This window comes from Saccharomyces kudriavzevii (assembly GCF_947243775.1).
Source record: "Saccharomyces kudriavzevii IFO 1802 strain IFO1802 genome assembly, chromosome: 2".
NCBI lineage: Eukaryota > Fungi > Ascomycota > Saccharomycetes > Saccharomycetales > Saccharomycetaceae > Saccharomyces > Saccharomyces kudriavzevii.
Genome location: NC_079273.1, coordinates 286,527 through 302,040, shown reverse-complemented (window position 1 = coordinate 302,040; position 15,514 = coordinate 286,527). Strand labels below are relative to the sequence as shown.

Below are 15,514 nucleotides of genomic sequence, written 5' to 3'. Positions count from 1 at the left end.
AGCGAAGCTATTTTTAGTAATGTTCAATTTCAACATGAGCCGGAAAACTCATCAGAAAAAGAAATATTAGTACGAAAGCACGCCAAGCTTCAGCAGTCAACAAAAGAAAAGAGTATAGTAAGGTCGACCACTAGTACTAGAGCTAGCTAACCGAAGCACAAAAAGCCGATGCTGCGTCAAAAAGTAATTCATAAGGTTAGAAAGTTTGTCGTCCCAGGTGTCTCTTTATTAATTTTCTTCCAGGGCTGCATTATTCTTCTGTTTCTCCAAGTAACATATAAAACTATTTATTGCAGAAATGCCATAAGGAAGCAGGCTGGTCTTAATAGAACCAAAAGACTATTTATCGTCTTGGTATCATCCATTCTGCATGTCGTCGCACCATCTGCTGTGAGAATAACCACTGAAAACTCCAGTATTCCTAAAGGGACGTTTTTCAAGGACCCAAGAAAGAACAGAATTCTTTCTCATTTAAAACCAAATTCTGTGGCTATTTGTAATCATCAAATATATACGGATTGGATATTTTTATGGTGGTTAGCCTATACTTCAAACTTAGCGGCCAACGTATTCATCATCTTGAAAAAGTCATTAGCGTCCATTCCTATTATTGGCTTCGGTATGAAAAATTATCACTTCATTTTTATGAGTAGAAAGTGGGCTCAAGATAAAATTACCTTAAGCAATAGCCTTGCAGGCCTTGATTCGAATGCAAGGGGTATCGGTTCACTTGCTGGGAGGTCACCTGAACGTATAAGTGAAGAAGGAGAAAGTATATGGAATCCCGAGATCATTGACCCAGAACAAACCCACTGGCCATACAATCTAATTCTCTTCCCCGAAGGTACCAATCTCAGCGCTGACACTCGACAAAAGAGTGCCAGATACGCTGCAAAAATAGGGAAAAAACCGTTCAAAAACGTATTATTACCTCACTCTACAGGCTTGCGATTCTCACTACAAAAGTTGAAACCGAGTATTGGCGTTCTTTATGATGTCACGATTGGTTACTCTGGTGTGAAACAGGAGGAGTACGGTGAAGAAATATATGGACTGAAAAGCATCTTTTTGGAAGGAAGGTATCCCAAGTTAGTTGATATTCATATCAGAGCATTTGATGTCAGGGATATTCCATTAGATGGTGAAAATGAATTTTCCGAGTGGTTGTATAAAACCTGGAGCGAGAAAGATGCCTTATTGGAAAGGTACTATTCTACAGGATCATTTGTGGCTGATGTCGAAGCAAACCATTCAGTTACCGATAGCTTTAAGATCAACCGTATTGAATTAATTGAGGTGCTAATATTGCCAACCCTAACAATAATTTGGTTAGTTTATAAACTCTTTTCCATTTTGTTTTTATAGATATAGATGATCTTTGCCATATATATAAATATGTAGATAGATATAAAACTTTTGTTCTTTACTTAGTTAGTACTGGATATATGTACATATTTTCCGAGACAAATACCGTGTCCCTAGAACATCAAATCATAATTTAACCGTTTGAGCATCAATGGCTTCCCAATCAGTAGCAGTCAGAACTTCGTACCGTTTATAATTTTTCAGCCAAAAAATGGTGTCATTTCCATCCAAACCTTTTGGCAGCTTTTGCTCTCTATACACCTTCTTCAAAATCTTGTGGTTATCGGTCGTTTCGATTTCATCTACAAATTTGATGAATAATGGCGCGGCATAAGACGGTAGACTTAACTGACTCAAGGAACCATTTAATAGTGCAGTCTTGCCGGCGATATCAAGAGAGTTGTCATTCAATTTGATAACTGCAAAACCAGCTCTACCTTCATATTTAGGTACCTTAATACCAACTACAAGAACTTGTGCATATTGTTCTTTGTTACTAGCAGCTAACTGATCTTCTACCTCGGTGGTAGAGACATTTTCAGATTTCCACCTAAAAGTGTCACCCATTCTATCAAGAAAATACCACAATCCACACTCATCGGATTTTAATAAATCACCACACCTGTACCAAGCATCGCCACGCCTGAAAACATTCCTTACAACCTTTGACTTTGTCTCTTTGGCATTACCAAGATACCCTTGGAAAGAAGTTTCTGGCTTTCTAGGGAAAAATATCTTCATCAACATTTCGCCTGGTTCGCCAACAGGGGCAACTTCACAGAAGCCCTTAGAGTTTCTATATATAACAGAATCGTCATTTGGATCCATTTTCACTAACGTTTGCTGAAAGGACAAAAACCATTGAATGATGCTACCATAGTTCCTGCAAGCACCAATTCCAAAATCTCCCTTTTGGTAGGTAGTTGTGGCGAAAGGAGCTTCTGTTGCAGCATAGAATTCACCAATAACTTCTATACTAAATCTCTTTTTGAAATCCTGCCAAATGTCAGGTCTCAGGCCATTGCCATAAGCAACCTTAACCTTATGCATCTTTTCATACTTGGAAATTGGAGTATGTAAAAGGTATCTACACACTTCTCCTACATATTGAACATGTGTAGCACCTGTTAAATAAACTTGCTTCCAAAAAGTACTGGCAGAAAACTTATGTGATATAGCAAGGCAACCGCCATGGGACAGGATGGCGCATGCGCCTAATAATGCGGCTGTAGAATGAAACAATGGCATGGCTGTGAAAACTGTACTTTTGTTAGTCATATGTAAAACGTGGCCAAAAGCTTGACAACCTATGGAGGACTTTCTCCACGATATAATGGCAGATTTAGGTAAGCCTGTTGTCCCAGACGTGTAAATTAACATCGAAGGTTTGAAATCGGTCAAATCCGACGGTGTCCTAATGTTGTCTAGTTGTAGAAACTTCGGTGATTGCGAATTTAGAACTTGATGCATCAGATCTTGTTCTTCGATATAGTTTAATTTAGTATTGGGAAGTGCATTCTTGATTTCTTCTTCCGATTCCCTAATTGGATTACTGGCATCCGGATCAATGAATACCTGCGCAATATTGGAAATCTTCAAAGAGTGAACCAACGGAGTGCCCCTAGTATTGTAGTTCAAGAATGCTGGGATGGCACCAATGTTCCATAGAGAAAGCCACAAAAATACGAAAAGAGGCTTATTAGTAGAATCAATTGCCACGTAGTCACCGGCTTGAACGTTATAGTTGAAATGCAAGATATGAGATAATCTTAACACTATGTTATAAGTTTCACTATACGTATAAGTTTCGAGTTGAAATTCGCCCTTTTCAGCCATAGGACGGGCATAACTAATAGCTAAATGATCACCATTTTGTTGAACCTGTTTTATAAATAAATACCAGTTTTGAAATCTATGCCTTCTCACGTTAATAATATAACAAAACACACTTTTCAAAAAATAAGGAATGATATACCAATCCTCTTTGAATCTATATTTACGATCTAAGCTTTCGATATAATCGCCGAATAGGTAATTGAGTGGTCTTTGGATAGGGGTGATAATTATTTTGATCAGCCTGAAGAGCAGTAGAAAGATCCTTGATAGCACGAAAACAACAACCTGTATAGGAGACATAGTCACTGTTCACAGCTTATAATAGTTGATCAACCAAGCTTGGATAATTCAAATTACTTGACTTAAACAAAGATTTCAAGGTACATTATTTTTTTACTGCAACATTTCTTAGCATTTAGGATGAAAAATTCTAGGAACTTTGTTCCATTTCGCGAAAAACCCGCTCTAAATTTTTAGTCGCTCATTGATGTGACGGTAAATAGTAAATATTGAAACACTTCGTTCGTACTTGAATAGACTTTATTCTTAGTTTTAATTTCTTATAGGTTGGGTATGGTAAAATATCTGGTAAAGAGAAATATACACATATATAGAAAGAAACTATACCTTAGATTGTAATGTGGATGAATCCGAGGAATAGTTGTTATATCTATTCTGTGCGCATGGGACGTTATCGATTTCATCCTTCAAGCTTTTTCTGTCCCTCAGAAATATTAGCCATAGAATAATGCTGTCTATTAGCAGAAATGCAAAACTAAACCAAGCCATTGTCGCTGCTTTCTTACCTTTCTTTACAGAAATTATATTCATGCTTGCAGAGGGAATTAATCTATAACTGGCATTTATACCCACATGTGTCCAGATAGCACCAATTCCCCAAATCAAAACCAAAACTGGGCTCAGCAACAAAAGAAATTTATTAACAGCAAGTTTGAATGGTAGTTTGGGGACGACTGCGTATAGAATGAATAAAAACATTAGGATCGTTAAGATTACAGATGCCATCAAAACGTATGGATGTACAACGTTAACGGATGTTAGTTGAGCCAATTTCAAAATGTTTAGAACAACACTTGACTGAGTTTTAGAACTGGAAGATGCAATATTGGATAGTTGAATCTCCAAATCTTTATACAAAGGAACAGAGCTTAAATCCTTTCTTGGATAACAAATCGTATTGGAAAATGTCACCATGTTATTATATGCACTATATTGGGAGGGGATGTTGTCGATGCAGACACCCATGTAACCAGATCTTATAATTACTTTCTCCAGACCTAATGTCGTGTTTGATTTTTCATATGACTTTTCTATGATTGAATAAAAGGGTGAGTTGCCATCAAATGTATATTTGACTAAGAAGGTTGATTGATTTGAGGAATTATAGCAGCCGATTAAAAGAAAGATCAAAAGAAATATTGAAACCAAGTTGAAAATCAAAGCAAATACTCTAGGCATACGTTTGGTGAAAAACCAAATTACTGAAACAGCCACCATGTTTTTTTGTTTTGTTTTTTCTCTCGTTTGTTATTGTTGTTTTCCTTACTACATGATGAGCAAGACGGCAAGATATGAAGAAAAAAGCTAATATCTCTCTCGATAAATATATATATTAATATATCCCTCATTTCAACAATGCCATACGTCGTTTACCTTTTTACAGCCAGTTTCGTGAGTGTATTGCAGTGCTTTTCACTGACACATATATGAAACTATCCTCCGTAAATTAAGCGGGAAAAACACCAAGGTGAGAAGAGCTTCCTAAGAAAATGTTTTAAAAATGTTATATTTTTTGTGTTTTACCTGAATATATAGTAGTGCTTAGTATTTATTATCTTTTCTTTTTTATTTAGAGTTTTCTTTGGATATGTACTTTGTCTCATCAAGTCAAAATTCGTTTCATGTTCTACAAAAACAACGTCAAATAAAGAGGCAATGCAGGAAAATTCTTTTGATCATCCCAAAGAGGAAGCACCAGTAATAATATCAACCAATTCATTAGTAATGACAGCTTGTCTCGTTCTGTTATACAAGATGGAGTAGCGGTTAATCATATCACCGGCATTCTTGGAGGCGTTATCCATAGCGTTTCTTCTAGCAGAAATTTCAGCAGCGTAACCTTGAGACATCGCCGTCAACATTTGGTTGGCCAAAGTGTATTCAAATAAATCCCTTGGAACATTTGCGTCCGTGTCAATTTCGAACTTACCGAACGATGGAGACTGTTCAATGGTCTTTGCGTTAAAGATTGGCTTTGAAGAGGGTTCAAAGGACAGTGAAGAGACTGGATCATTGTAAAAGATAGAAATCTTTGGATAGGTACCTGCTTTCATGACACTCAATAATTTATCAGCAATTAACGCAGATTCTTGGAAAGTTGGGGCGTCCTTACCAATGCCGTTAATAGACAATTTGATGTTATCAGGATGAGTTCTCAAGAGTTGCATTTTGATCTTGTCACCAATGGTAACTATATCAGCACTTGGCTGATCGTTTAAATGCCTTCTCACAGCTTTAGCCAATTGAGAGTGAATGGAACCACACAACCCCTTATCAGAGGTAATAGCAACAATCAATTCCTTAGGGGCAGCATCTTCGGTAGCCTCAACATCTAAATTCTTGGTCTGCGCGTTCTTGTAGAATAGCTGCTCGGCTTCATCCATCTTCTTTGCAGAAACTTTAGCTTTTTCAGCTTTACTCAATCTTGTAGAGGCAACAATCTTCATAGTTTTTGTGATCTTCTCAATATTCTTGATGGATTTTAAACGCATTTCCACTTCTTTCAAAGTAGCATAGGTCCTTACTGGGTTAGTCTTGTAGAGAATTCCCACTTGTGCTTGGTGGCACATCACAGAACGCATTGCATTGTTAGATACAATTCTTGACAACATGACTACTAGTTAAAATAATTATTCCCACTTATCTTTGATTATCCCACTTGTAATCTAACCACAGCGGCTTAGGGCTTATATGTCTTCTTCACCTTCTACTTCAATTGAATGATCGTCAACTACACATCTCCCTTCCTAGTCTGTCCTTAATCACTATCACGGTCCGGGTGCCCAATGCGGTTGCTCGCCGCTCATTGGTTCTAAGTCACGTGATACTCTATTTCGTTCAAGTAACAAACTACGCTCTCCAATATTGAATGCATCTTACCGATCTACTGCTCTCATATGATCAGCGGCTTACGACCACCACGTATATGTAAATTCGTTTGTTTCCCTCAGTGAGAAAAGGCTTTATAATTTGGCATATGCCAAGCGCAAGAAAATTGTGACGCTTCAGCATATAATGGATAATATGTAAGAATTGGACTGTAATCTCCTTCACTGTTCTTTCGATAATTCGTTTCTAAAGAATGTATGTGTTTGCATAGTTTCTCGAGCCTCTTGATATTTAGCATTTACAAGAAAGGCCAGATGCATTCAGACTTCATCAACTAATAGTACGAGTTGCAAGTGAGGATTTGATGTCAAAGAAAATAACATTATATTATGTTACATTATACTTGGTATTAAAATATGTATATTTATTTTTAAGAAAAGAGTTCAGAAGGAAAATGTTAGAAGTATTCTTGAGTGTATTGGTTTATTGTAACCGGTACATTAAGGAAAACAGGATGAGAAAAGATAAACTAGTTGAAAAGGTGGACTAACAAACAATAACGCGCGTTAACCCTTCTTGTTGAAAACGTTCGATAAGTCTAATTTGGAAACTTCCCAAGATCCACTACCTTCCACTTTATTCCTGTAGCTTACTATTATACGCAGATATTTCATGAACAAAAAGGCCATAGAACCGACCACTCTAAAGGCAGCTAAAGCGGCCACCGACCATAAAATGAAAATCAAATAACCGTTGTCGGTATCTTGTGGTGTGAAGACTTGAATGATGGACATAATTAGTATCAGATTCGATAACATCCATATCATCACAATCCTGGTTCTTATGTCTCTGTAATAATCGTTTTTGGATTGCTTTTCGTTACCGCTTGGTTCTTCAAATTCAGGCTCCTTCAAACGACTTTTTATTTCCAAAAACTTCTTATCAACCTCTTGAGGCCAATCTGTTTCCACGATTTGTTTACCATCTGGACCTTGAACCACGATGGCTTTGGACAATTGCTTGGATTCCTGCGTGGATCCTTTAGTACCCCAAGAAACGTCGTGTGTATTGCAGAAGGCAAAAATCTGTAGAGTACATGTAAAGGCGGGAAGTGTCAAGAAGTACTGTATAGATGATGTAAACATGTGCCAAGGATCAAGGTACATGAGTGATGAGAAAAAGTAAAGACCATAGGTGGATAACAATGAGATAACAATGTCGACGAAAATTTTGTGTGATTCTGTACCAGAGGCCAATGACTTGAAGGCAAAGACAAACCCACAAACCAATGAATATGTAGCACAGATAGACAGTATAATCATAGACGTAATGAATAGATGCTTCGCACCTTGAGGCCTATTACCCATGGAAATAATGAACAAACTTGCCAAATCACAAAAGATCAAATACTTGAAAAAAATGAATAAAGCTTCGCCATGTTTAATCACCAGATTCATTGATCCTGCCAGATAATAGAAAGTCAGGACAAAATTTGCAATCGAAAACCAGGAAAAGAGCATTTGAATGAACTGGTAAAGAAATTCAACATGTAGGAAGAATTTTCGTACAACAGAATGTTTAGTTTTCCAGATTTGATAGAAATGCAATTGAGCATAAATTGCAGCAAACATTGCACCATTTAACCAACGTCTTCTCTGAGAAATAAATTCGGAAACATCTTCAGGAACATCCGTTTCACCGGTGGCTTCCTTGACATATTTCAAAACCCATTTAGCATCTCTCTTGGCGACCAGTTCCCAACAAAGAATTCTGTCTTCAGCCAAATACATGTTTGCAGTAAATACATCATGGTCTCTCCCCTCTTGAGTTTCACCAAGGAAATAAGACCTTAGAGGCCCAGTTCCATCTTCGTGGTTTTTCAACGCCCTATATCTATATGCGGATAAGGCACCAGGAAGAACAGATATGTAACCGAAAACGCTTTCTAGAGGTTTATCCAAGATATTCGAGATCTTGTACTCAAAATTTTGCGATGCGACTAATGGATTGAAGAGTTTCAACCCCCATTTACCCTTCATGGTCTTGATTTGACCAGCAGCTCCCGCGACGTTTGAATCCATATCAAAAACCTTCCATAACCTGTAAATTGCAGTACTATTCAGACGTGTACCAACATCGACCAAAGTGACGACAGTGGGTTGCAAAACGGGACAAAATGCGTTAAACAACCAACGATGAGAATTGATCTTCTTCTTATTTTCTTCCTTAAGACAGAAAACCAGTTGTACGGGGACAATGTCTTTCGAAACGTAGTCCAGATCCGCATTGATGGAGACCTGAGTCGTCAATTCAAAGATGTGCGCCTTCACTGGATCACCATTGACAGACGCCTTGGCCATGTCTTCCTGATAGACACCCAAAGCAGCTAAGTAATCCAGGGATCCCTGGTTGACCTTAGCTCTGCCATCACTAATCAAAATAACAGAGACCTTTTTCCAGCCGTTGGGACCCCAGACATGGGATTTTTCACGTTTACAAAGATGTGCAACATTTTTCATTATAGAATGAATAGTTCTTGCCAGCGAATACTTGTCTTCATTGTACATGGTAATACAGATTGCAATTTGACATTCTCTGTTCATCTCCGCAAATCTCAAAGTGTAGCCTTCCTTCAGGAAATCGTCCGGTTCCACAGTACAAGCTGTATATCTCATTTCTGTGAACTCAGGGGAATTCCTCCGGGGCAAAGTGTCTAGCAACCCCCTTGGTATTGGATTATCTAGCTTCAGTAGTGCCTTTTTCTTGCTGGGGGGAGGCAAGTCTGAGACCATTCTTCTTTTGCTCTCAGAATTGGCACGTCTTACATATTGCTGTCTTGTTGGATGGTTTAACTCGAATTTCGTTTCATTGAAAGTGTCAGCAGAGAAAATAGTAGACTGATCGTCATAAGAAGCCGTCGAAGTGAGGTATTTTTCCTTTTCATCATCTGCCTCTGTCAGCGAAGGTGCCGTAGTAGAGGAAGTAGACACCGTATATTTCGAGCTTTGGGAATACAACCTGCCACTGCCAAACAGATTGTTACTGGGCGGTTGTTGTGGTGATAGATGGTAGGTGTCTGCCGATGGTTCTGCATTATCACGAGCATATAGACTGCCACCGTCACCCAGGTGTATAACAGCTTCACCTGCCCGCTTGGGAGACTCCTGCAAATTAGCAGCGTACCTGTTGGGAGCGACGGGCGAATTATGAGCGCTGTCACGGTAAAACTGAGTTCTATGACGACGATCTGGAGAGTATCTCAATGCTGCTCTCGAGGGAGACGGCGGAAGGCCCTGGAACACGTTCGACTGGTCATTGCCCTCATCCAAGCTCTCCTCACTTGCGTTGGCCCACCGAGAGTTGCTGCTGGTGTTTGTATAAAATCTTGAGAGGTTTGAAGCACCACGTCTGCCGGGGGAGCCACTCGAAGGCTCCACCATGAACGGGTTTCTTGTCATTTGTTATATGCGATATTCTTTTACTTTGGTCTACGTATACCCTGTCACCAATCCTCTTATGGGCAACAACAACCGCAAGAACAGTGTCTGCGATAACTAAATAGACTGGCGCCATCCCAAGGGAGAATCCTGGAATTCTCAATTGAAACTAAAATTGAAGCTTTGCGAATTTCAATATCGATGCTATTATACCCAAAGCGGAAAAACGTAAACAAAAATACTAGGGCTTACACGAGGGCTTGCATTCTCCTGAATCTCGGGCCCTATAGGTATGGGAAATAAGCGGAAATAAAAATTAATGTGATTCTCCCCCTCAAAAAAGAGAAAAAAGTGATAAAACACTATAGCAGTGTCTATTATGATCAAATGGGCGTCTATCTGGAACAGATGACCGTGCACAATAAGGGAAGCACCAAACACAGCAAACATAGCAAAAATGTTAAAGTTATCAAGAGGTGTGAACCAGAGGCTGCTACATTGCGGCGTCACCGTTCAACTGCGGGCCACAAGAATTAGTGGCAACGGCGCTAATTTACTCGCTCAGAGGGGATTCTTCTCCGGCACTGGCTTGTGGCAAGCAAACGGCAAGAAACCATTGAGCAGAGTACCCGTGGGAGGTACGCCCATCAAAGATCACGGGAAGGTACGCGAAGGCTCGATAGAGTTTTCTACGGGGAAGGCGATTGCCCTGTTCCTAGCAGTGGGTGGGGCACTTTCTTATTTCTTCAACAGGGAGAAACGCAGACTGGAGACGCAGAAAGAAGCGGATGCTAACAGAGGATACGGGAGACCCTCACTAGGTGGACCCTTCCATCTGGAGGACATGAACGGCAACGAGTTTACGGAGAAAAACCTTTTGGGAAAGTTTTCTATTCTGTACTTCGGATTTAGCAACTGTCCTGATATCTGTCCAGATGAGCTAGACAAGCTGGGCGTGTGGCTCAATACTCTGTCCTCAAAATACGGTATCACGTTGCAGCCGCTGTTCATCACTTGCGACCCAGCAAGGGACTCCGCCGCCGTGTTGAAAGAGTACTTGAGCGACTTCCATCCCTCCATCCTGGGGTTGACGGGCACGTTCGACGAGGTGAAAAACGCGTGCAAGAAGTATAGGGTTTACTTCTCAACGCCACCAAACGTCAAGCCCGGCCAAGATTATCTGGTAGACCACTCCATCTTCTTCTACCTCATGGATCCCGAGGGCGAGTTTGTGGACGCTTTGGGCAGGAACTACGACGAGAAGACGGGCGTGAACAAGATTGTGGAGCACGTTAAAAGCTATGTGCCTGCAGAGCAGCGCGCCAAGCAGCAGAAGGCATGGTACTCCTTCTTATTTAAATAAGGTCGTTGATATACCACCTATTTCCCTTGTCTATATAAACAGTAATAATGCTATAACCCGTTCTTATACCTGAGCCCATCACCCGGCAGGGGGTTATCGCAAGAAAAAAATGGCCTTCTCACTCAAAGGAGGCTATGTAAAGGTGGGAAGAACGAACAAAGGAAAATGTAGTTATGGCATTTTGCTTAAGACAGGGTCTGCTATTGAGCCCGTGAGTTAGCACATTAACAGATAATAGTCCACCACGTCATGTCAACTACTCTACTTTGGTTTTCAAGTGTAATAGGCTACGTGATTCAAACGAAATGTTTGTCCAATATACAATCCAGGAAGGAGATCCCTGCGGGGCCCAATGGTACGATCGCGACACCCGAGGCTAGCAGCGAAAACGGCAACTCAGGCTCACTGACCTTTTATCTGACCTTCATGTACTTTGCCTCGTGGTTGCTTCTGGTACCTGTATCTCGACTTTGGAAGAACATGAGACCGATGCTTGTTTCTGATTCAGAATCGAACAGAAGTTCTCCATTCGACAGTGTCAACGGCGAATCTGCAAATGACGGAGGCGTCGACACGCTGCCACACGTGTTAGACGAACCTCAACCACGCATCGCAGTCCAGCAACAGAAGCAAAAAATCGTATCTGTCGCTACGATTAAATATGTGGCGAAGCTAACTGTGTTGGCCCTCATAATGATTGTTGCAAACTTGACGTATAATATGGCTTTGTCATTATCGCCAGCTTTTGACGTTGCCTTGATACAAAACACTGCCATTTTCGAAATTGTCACTTTGCTATATGGTGTTTGTGGGATTTCCAGGAAAAACTATGTTTTCCGTAACTTTCTCATCATGATGAACGCAGTTATTGGCATTTTAATCATCTCATACACAAAGGCCACCTGTGACATGCTTGCCGGTAAGCTATCTGTTAATCCTAATACGGGAGAACTTTCAGACCCCTTCTTATTTGACAGATTAAAAGGTGCTTTGATTTGCGGTCTTGGTGCCTTGATCATGGGTCCATTTGCCGTTTTATGGAACCGTTGGTTCTGCAGTAACATCTCAAAAAACGAAAACTCCGCTGTAGTCTTAGTCAAGCAGAGCACTCATATGGCCCTGATCGGCATTATTGGTATGATAATACTTTTACCCTTCATTCCTAAATTACCCTCTCGCGAGTCGTTGGAATCCATTTCCCTTCTATACAACGACAAGAGCTTTTGGGTTTCTTTACTGGGCTCCATTATCTTCGGCTCTCTACCAAACTTGATATCGATACTTGAGTTGAACCGGAAAGCACCTGCTGAATACTTGACGACATGCAATCTGGGCGCTATTATCTTTATGGGTTTGGCTGAATGGATCTGCGAACCTACCCAAACCACTATCGTTAGATGGGAAGTCATTGGATATATTATGCTGACTGTGAGTTTGTTGGTGTTATCTGTAACACTTGGGGAAGGCAAATACCATTTTTAGGAGAACAAAGAACTCTAGACGATTGACGATGTAGTAAGCATATGCGGGAATTTGCTTTTACAAAATTTAAAGAAAGAAAAATGTTAACTTCATACGGTCGCTCACTCGCCTTAGGATGATTACTGGGATGTTCTTATATTGTTTTATTTTTTGTTTTTATATATTGTATATTCTAAAAGAAGAAGCCATCTGACAGGCTTTACCGTATGCAGTAGGGACGACACCACCAACAGCACATTCAATCAAGTAAAAGTGAGGGTCCCATGTACCAAATGCATGGTCTACCATATATGAATTTAACGCACAGTACAGAAAATATACACATAATAAAAAATTGTTCCAAAAATTTGTATGCACTGAAGGTATATTGAGGAAAGTAACCGCCAACACGGATGAAGGAAATGTACAACACGCAAACCCACGAAGTGAACACACAGTTTTTCCTGTTTGGAATTAATGTTCCTTCCTTAATCTGACAAGGATGGGAACAAGAATACTGTATTGATTATCAAAAATGGCTAAAGAGAAATATCTAAATGAACCCATTCAAGAAAATCTCAATTTATGGCTTTCCATCTTGTATCATTTCTCTGTTACTGTCCACTCTCCAATATATTCAGTGCCTGAGGAAGGGTGTCCTTGTCCCTTGGGCTGTTTATCTACCTATCTCTTTCCCCCTATTTGTTTCCATTTTAAATATACTTAGCACATTTGATTTTTCTATATATAAGTTCAGTGAATAGATTTTTCTTCGAAGCTTTTTGTTCAAGTGTCAATTTATTCTCGCAAAAGGGAAAAATCTACTGAAAAATGGAAAAAACGGGAATAAACCATTTCTATATATACTTTTGCCCATCAATTTTTCCTTTCTTGTTCTCTTTTTACAGAGTTGACGATGAATCAGACATTAGGAATGACAGTATTATTGATACAGCCCGTTTTGCAAATCTGATTCAAACTCCTTTTTCTCCGTCACTTTCACAGTGACAGAAAACACAATAAGAAAACGAGAAAAAGACAAAATGTGTGGCCATGGAAATTTGACTAATAAACTACTAGCCGTAATGTTTGTGTGTGGGTGTGGTAATGGTAGACAAATTCTTATAAAATGATGAAGAGTTGGAGTGAAAGCAGAATTTTTCTAAGAGGAGCGGGATAATTGTAGGAAAAACGTGTTCTAGCTACAAAATGCGTCAGTTATATTCGGACATGGATGGTCCCGCATTTCTCAAACTCAGATTTTAGCGATCTATAAGTAGAAGAACAACAAAAACCACATGTGCGCATACATATGTATCTACACTGACACCAGCGCACTCATAGCCCTTCGTTAAAAAACAACAACCAGTGTAACTGCCCGCCAATCTGAGAACACAACCCTAAATCCGGTCCAATCATTCCACCATTAAGCGTCTACCAAATATCTGAGGCTCAACAATAGAAAACTCAAATGGAAAATGCACAAAAAACAGAAACAAAAGAGAAAAAATACTAGTAACTAAACGTGACGACCATGGACATCTTAATAGGTAACCGACCTCCTCATAAGCGCATGCTTCGATCGGATGGTCTGTTTTGAAAAGTACGAAGAATACATCTGAAGTGAGATGTTCGAGATCTGTATGTCATTTGCCGAAATTGGCAGTTTTTCGCGATTTTTACGCGCTGAAAACTTTTCCCACGTTTGCTTTATTTTTTCTGGCATTTAAATACAGGGAACAATGCAAGTCTTGTTCTCATTCTTTACCACTATTGTTTTGTATACTGTGTTCTCTTGACACATAAAATCAAGTAAAATACAAACACCCAGTATTTTCGGCCACCCGCGTATCACTCACCCGTTGGTGGCCTCTCTAAGCTGGCAGATAGACGTTCAATGAACCACTTAAGTTCCGTTGTGAAGTTGTTAGTCTTTAAAGACTGTATTTCATGACACTACTGTAGTTCGCACACACACGCACACACCATCGTACACCAATCTTGATAGGCAGCATGCACCAGGACTGCTGGATTTGCTCAACAGCTCAATGATGCTCTTATAGCTGCCACTGAAAGTGGGTGCCGGGTAAACCATAAGGGCTGCAGGGCCCGCAACTTAAAGAAAGAAGAAATGACTAATGTATATGATTATAGTTTTGCAAGAAACGTACCAAACCAGAAGCACAGTTCACATATCTGTACCGACAATGACTAAGCAATCAGAAGAGACACAGAAGCCAATCATCTTCGCGCCCGAAACGTACCAATACGATAAGTTCACTTTGAATGAAAAGCAACTCACGGACGATCCTATTGATCTCTTCACAAAATGGTTTGACGAGGCCAAGGAAGACCCCAGAGAGACGTTACCGGAAGCGATCACTTTTTCGTCCGCGGAGCTACCTAGTGGGAGGGTTTCCTCTAGAATTCTTCTTTTTAAGGAACTCGACCATAGAGGCTTCACCATCTATTCTAACTGGGGGACATCTAGAAAAGCCCGCGACATTGCTACAAACCCAAACGCAGCAATCGTGTTCTTCTGGAAGGACCTGCAAAGACAGGTGAGAGTAGAAGGTTTCACGGAGCACGTTAACAGAGAAACTTCTGAGAGATACTTCAAGACAAGACCCCGCGGGTCCAAGATCGGTGCATGGGCCTCACGCCAATCGGACGTTATTAAGAACAGAGAGGAACTGGACGAGCTGACTCAGCACAACACCGAGCGTTTCAAGGACTCTGAAGACATCCCATGTCCAGATTATTGGGGCGGGTTGAGAATCGTCCCATTGGAGATCGAGTTCTGGCAAGGTAGACCTTCCAGGTTGCATGATAGATTTGTTTACAGAAGAAAAACAGAAAACGACCAATGGGAAGTCGTTAGACTGGCCCCATGAGGCGCAAAAGCAGAAAACAAATATTTGGT

The 15,514-nt window shown here is 40.2% G+C and overlaps 8 protein-coding genes across 8 annotated transcripts; 4 read left to right on the top strand and 4 right to left on the bottom strand.

Annotated features, from left to right (window-relative positions):
• Window positions 1-168: 168 nt before the first annotated feature.
• Window positions 169-1,365, top strand: CST26 (putative acyltransferase; the record flags this gene model as incomplete). Its single annotated transcript, XM_056228315.1, has 1 exon — window positions 169-1,365. One exon carries the CDS (start codon window positions 169-171, stop codon window positions 1,363-1,365), a length of 1,197 nt encoding a protein of 398 aa, XP_056086033.1.
• A 126-nt stretch (window positions 1,366-1,491) lies between these two features.
• FAT1 (long-chain fatty acid transporter FAT1) lies at window positions 1,492-3,501 on the bottom strand (the record flags this gene model as incomplete). Its single annotated transcript, XM_056228304.1, has 1 exon — window positions 1,492-3,501. The coding sequence occupies one exon, from the start codon at window positions 3,499-3,501 to the stop codon at window positions 1,492-1,494; it is 2,010 nt and encodes a 669-aa protein (XP_056086032.1).
• A 321-nt stretch (window positions 3,502-3,822) lies between these two features.
• Window positions 3,823-4,719, bottom strand: FIG1 (Fig1p; the record flags this gene model as incomplete). Its single annotated transcript, XM_056228293.1, has 1 exon — window positions 3,823-4,719. One exon carries the CDS (start codon window positions 4,717-4,719, stop codon window positions 3,823-3,825), a length of 897 nt encoding a protein of 298 aa, XP_056086031.1.
• A 458-nt stretch (window positions 4,720-5,177) lies between these two features.
• On the bottom strand, window positions 5,178-6,113 carry ATP3 (F1F0 ATP synthase subunit gamma; the record flags this gene model as incomplete). Its single annotated transcript, XM_056228282.1, has 1 exon — window positions 5,178-6,113. The coding sequence occupies one exon, from the start codon at window positions 6,111-6,113 to the stop codon at window positions 5,178-5,180; it is 936 nt and encodes a 311-aa protein (XP_056086030.1).
• Window positions 6,114-6,896: 783 nt separating this feature from the next.
• CHS2 (chitin synthase CHS2) lies at window positions 6,897-9,788 on the bottom strand (the record flags this gene model as incomplete). The annotated part of the gene is made up of 1 exon (XM_056228271.1): window positions 6,897-9,788. One exon carries the CDS (start codon window positions 9,786-9,788, stop codon window positions 6,897-6,899), a length of 2,892 nt encoding a protein of 963 aa, XP_056086029.1.
• Window positions 9,789-10,224: 436 nt separating this feature from the next.
• SCO1 (Cu-binding protein SCO1) lies at window positions 10,225-11,130 on the top strand (the record flags this gene model as incomplete). The annotated part of the gene is made up of 1 exon (XM_056228259.1): window positions 10,225-11,130. The coding sequence occupies one exon, from the start codon at window positions 10,225-10,227 to the stop codon at window positions 11,128-11,130; it is 906 nt and encodes a 301-aa protein (XP_056086028.1).
• Window positions 11,131-11,379: 249 nt separating this feature from the next.
• CSG2 (mannosylinositol phosphorylceramide synthase regulatory subunit) lies at window positions 11,380-12,612 on the top strand (the record flags this gene model as incomplete). Its single annotated transcript, XM_056228248.1, has 1 exon — window positions 11,380-12,612. The coding sequence occupies one exon, from the start codon at window positions 11,380-11,382 to the stop codon at window positions 12,610-12,612; it is 1,233 nt and encodes a 410-aa protein (XP_056086027.1).
• A 2,186-nt stretch (window positions 12,613-14,798) lies between these two features.
• On the top strand, window positions 14,799-15,485 carry PDX3 (pyridoxamine-phosphate oxidase PDX3; the record flags this gene model as incomplete). The annotated part of the gene is made up of 1 exon (XM_056228237.1): window positions 14,799-15,485. The coding sequence occupies one exon, from the start codon at window positions 14,799-14,801 to the stop codon at window positions 15,483-15,485; it is 687 nt and encodes a 228-aa protein (XP_056086026.1).
• Window positions 15,486-15,514: the final 29 nt, after the last annotated feature.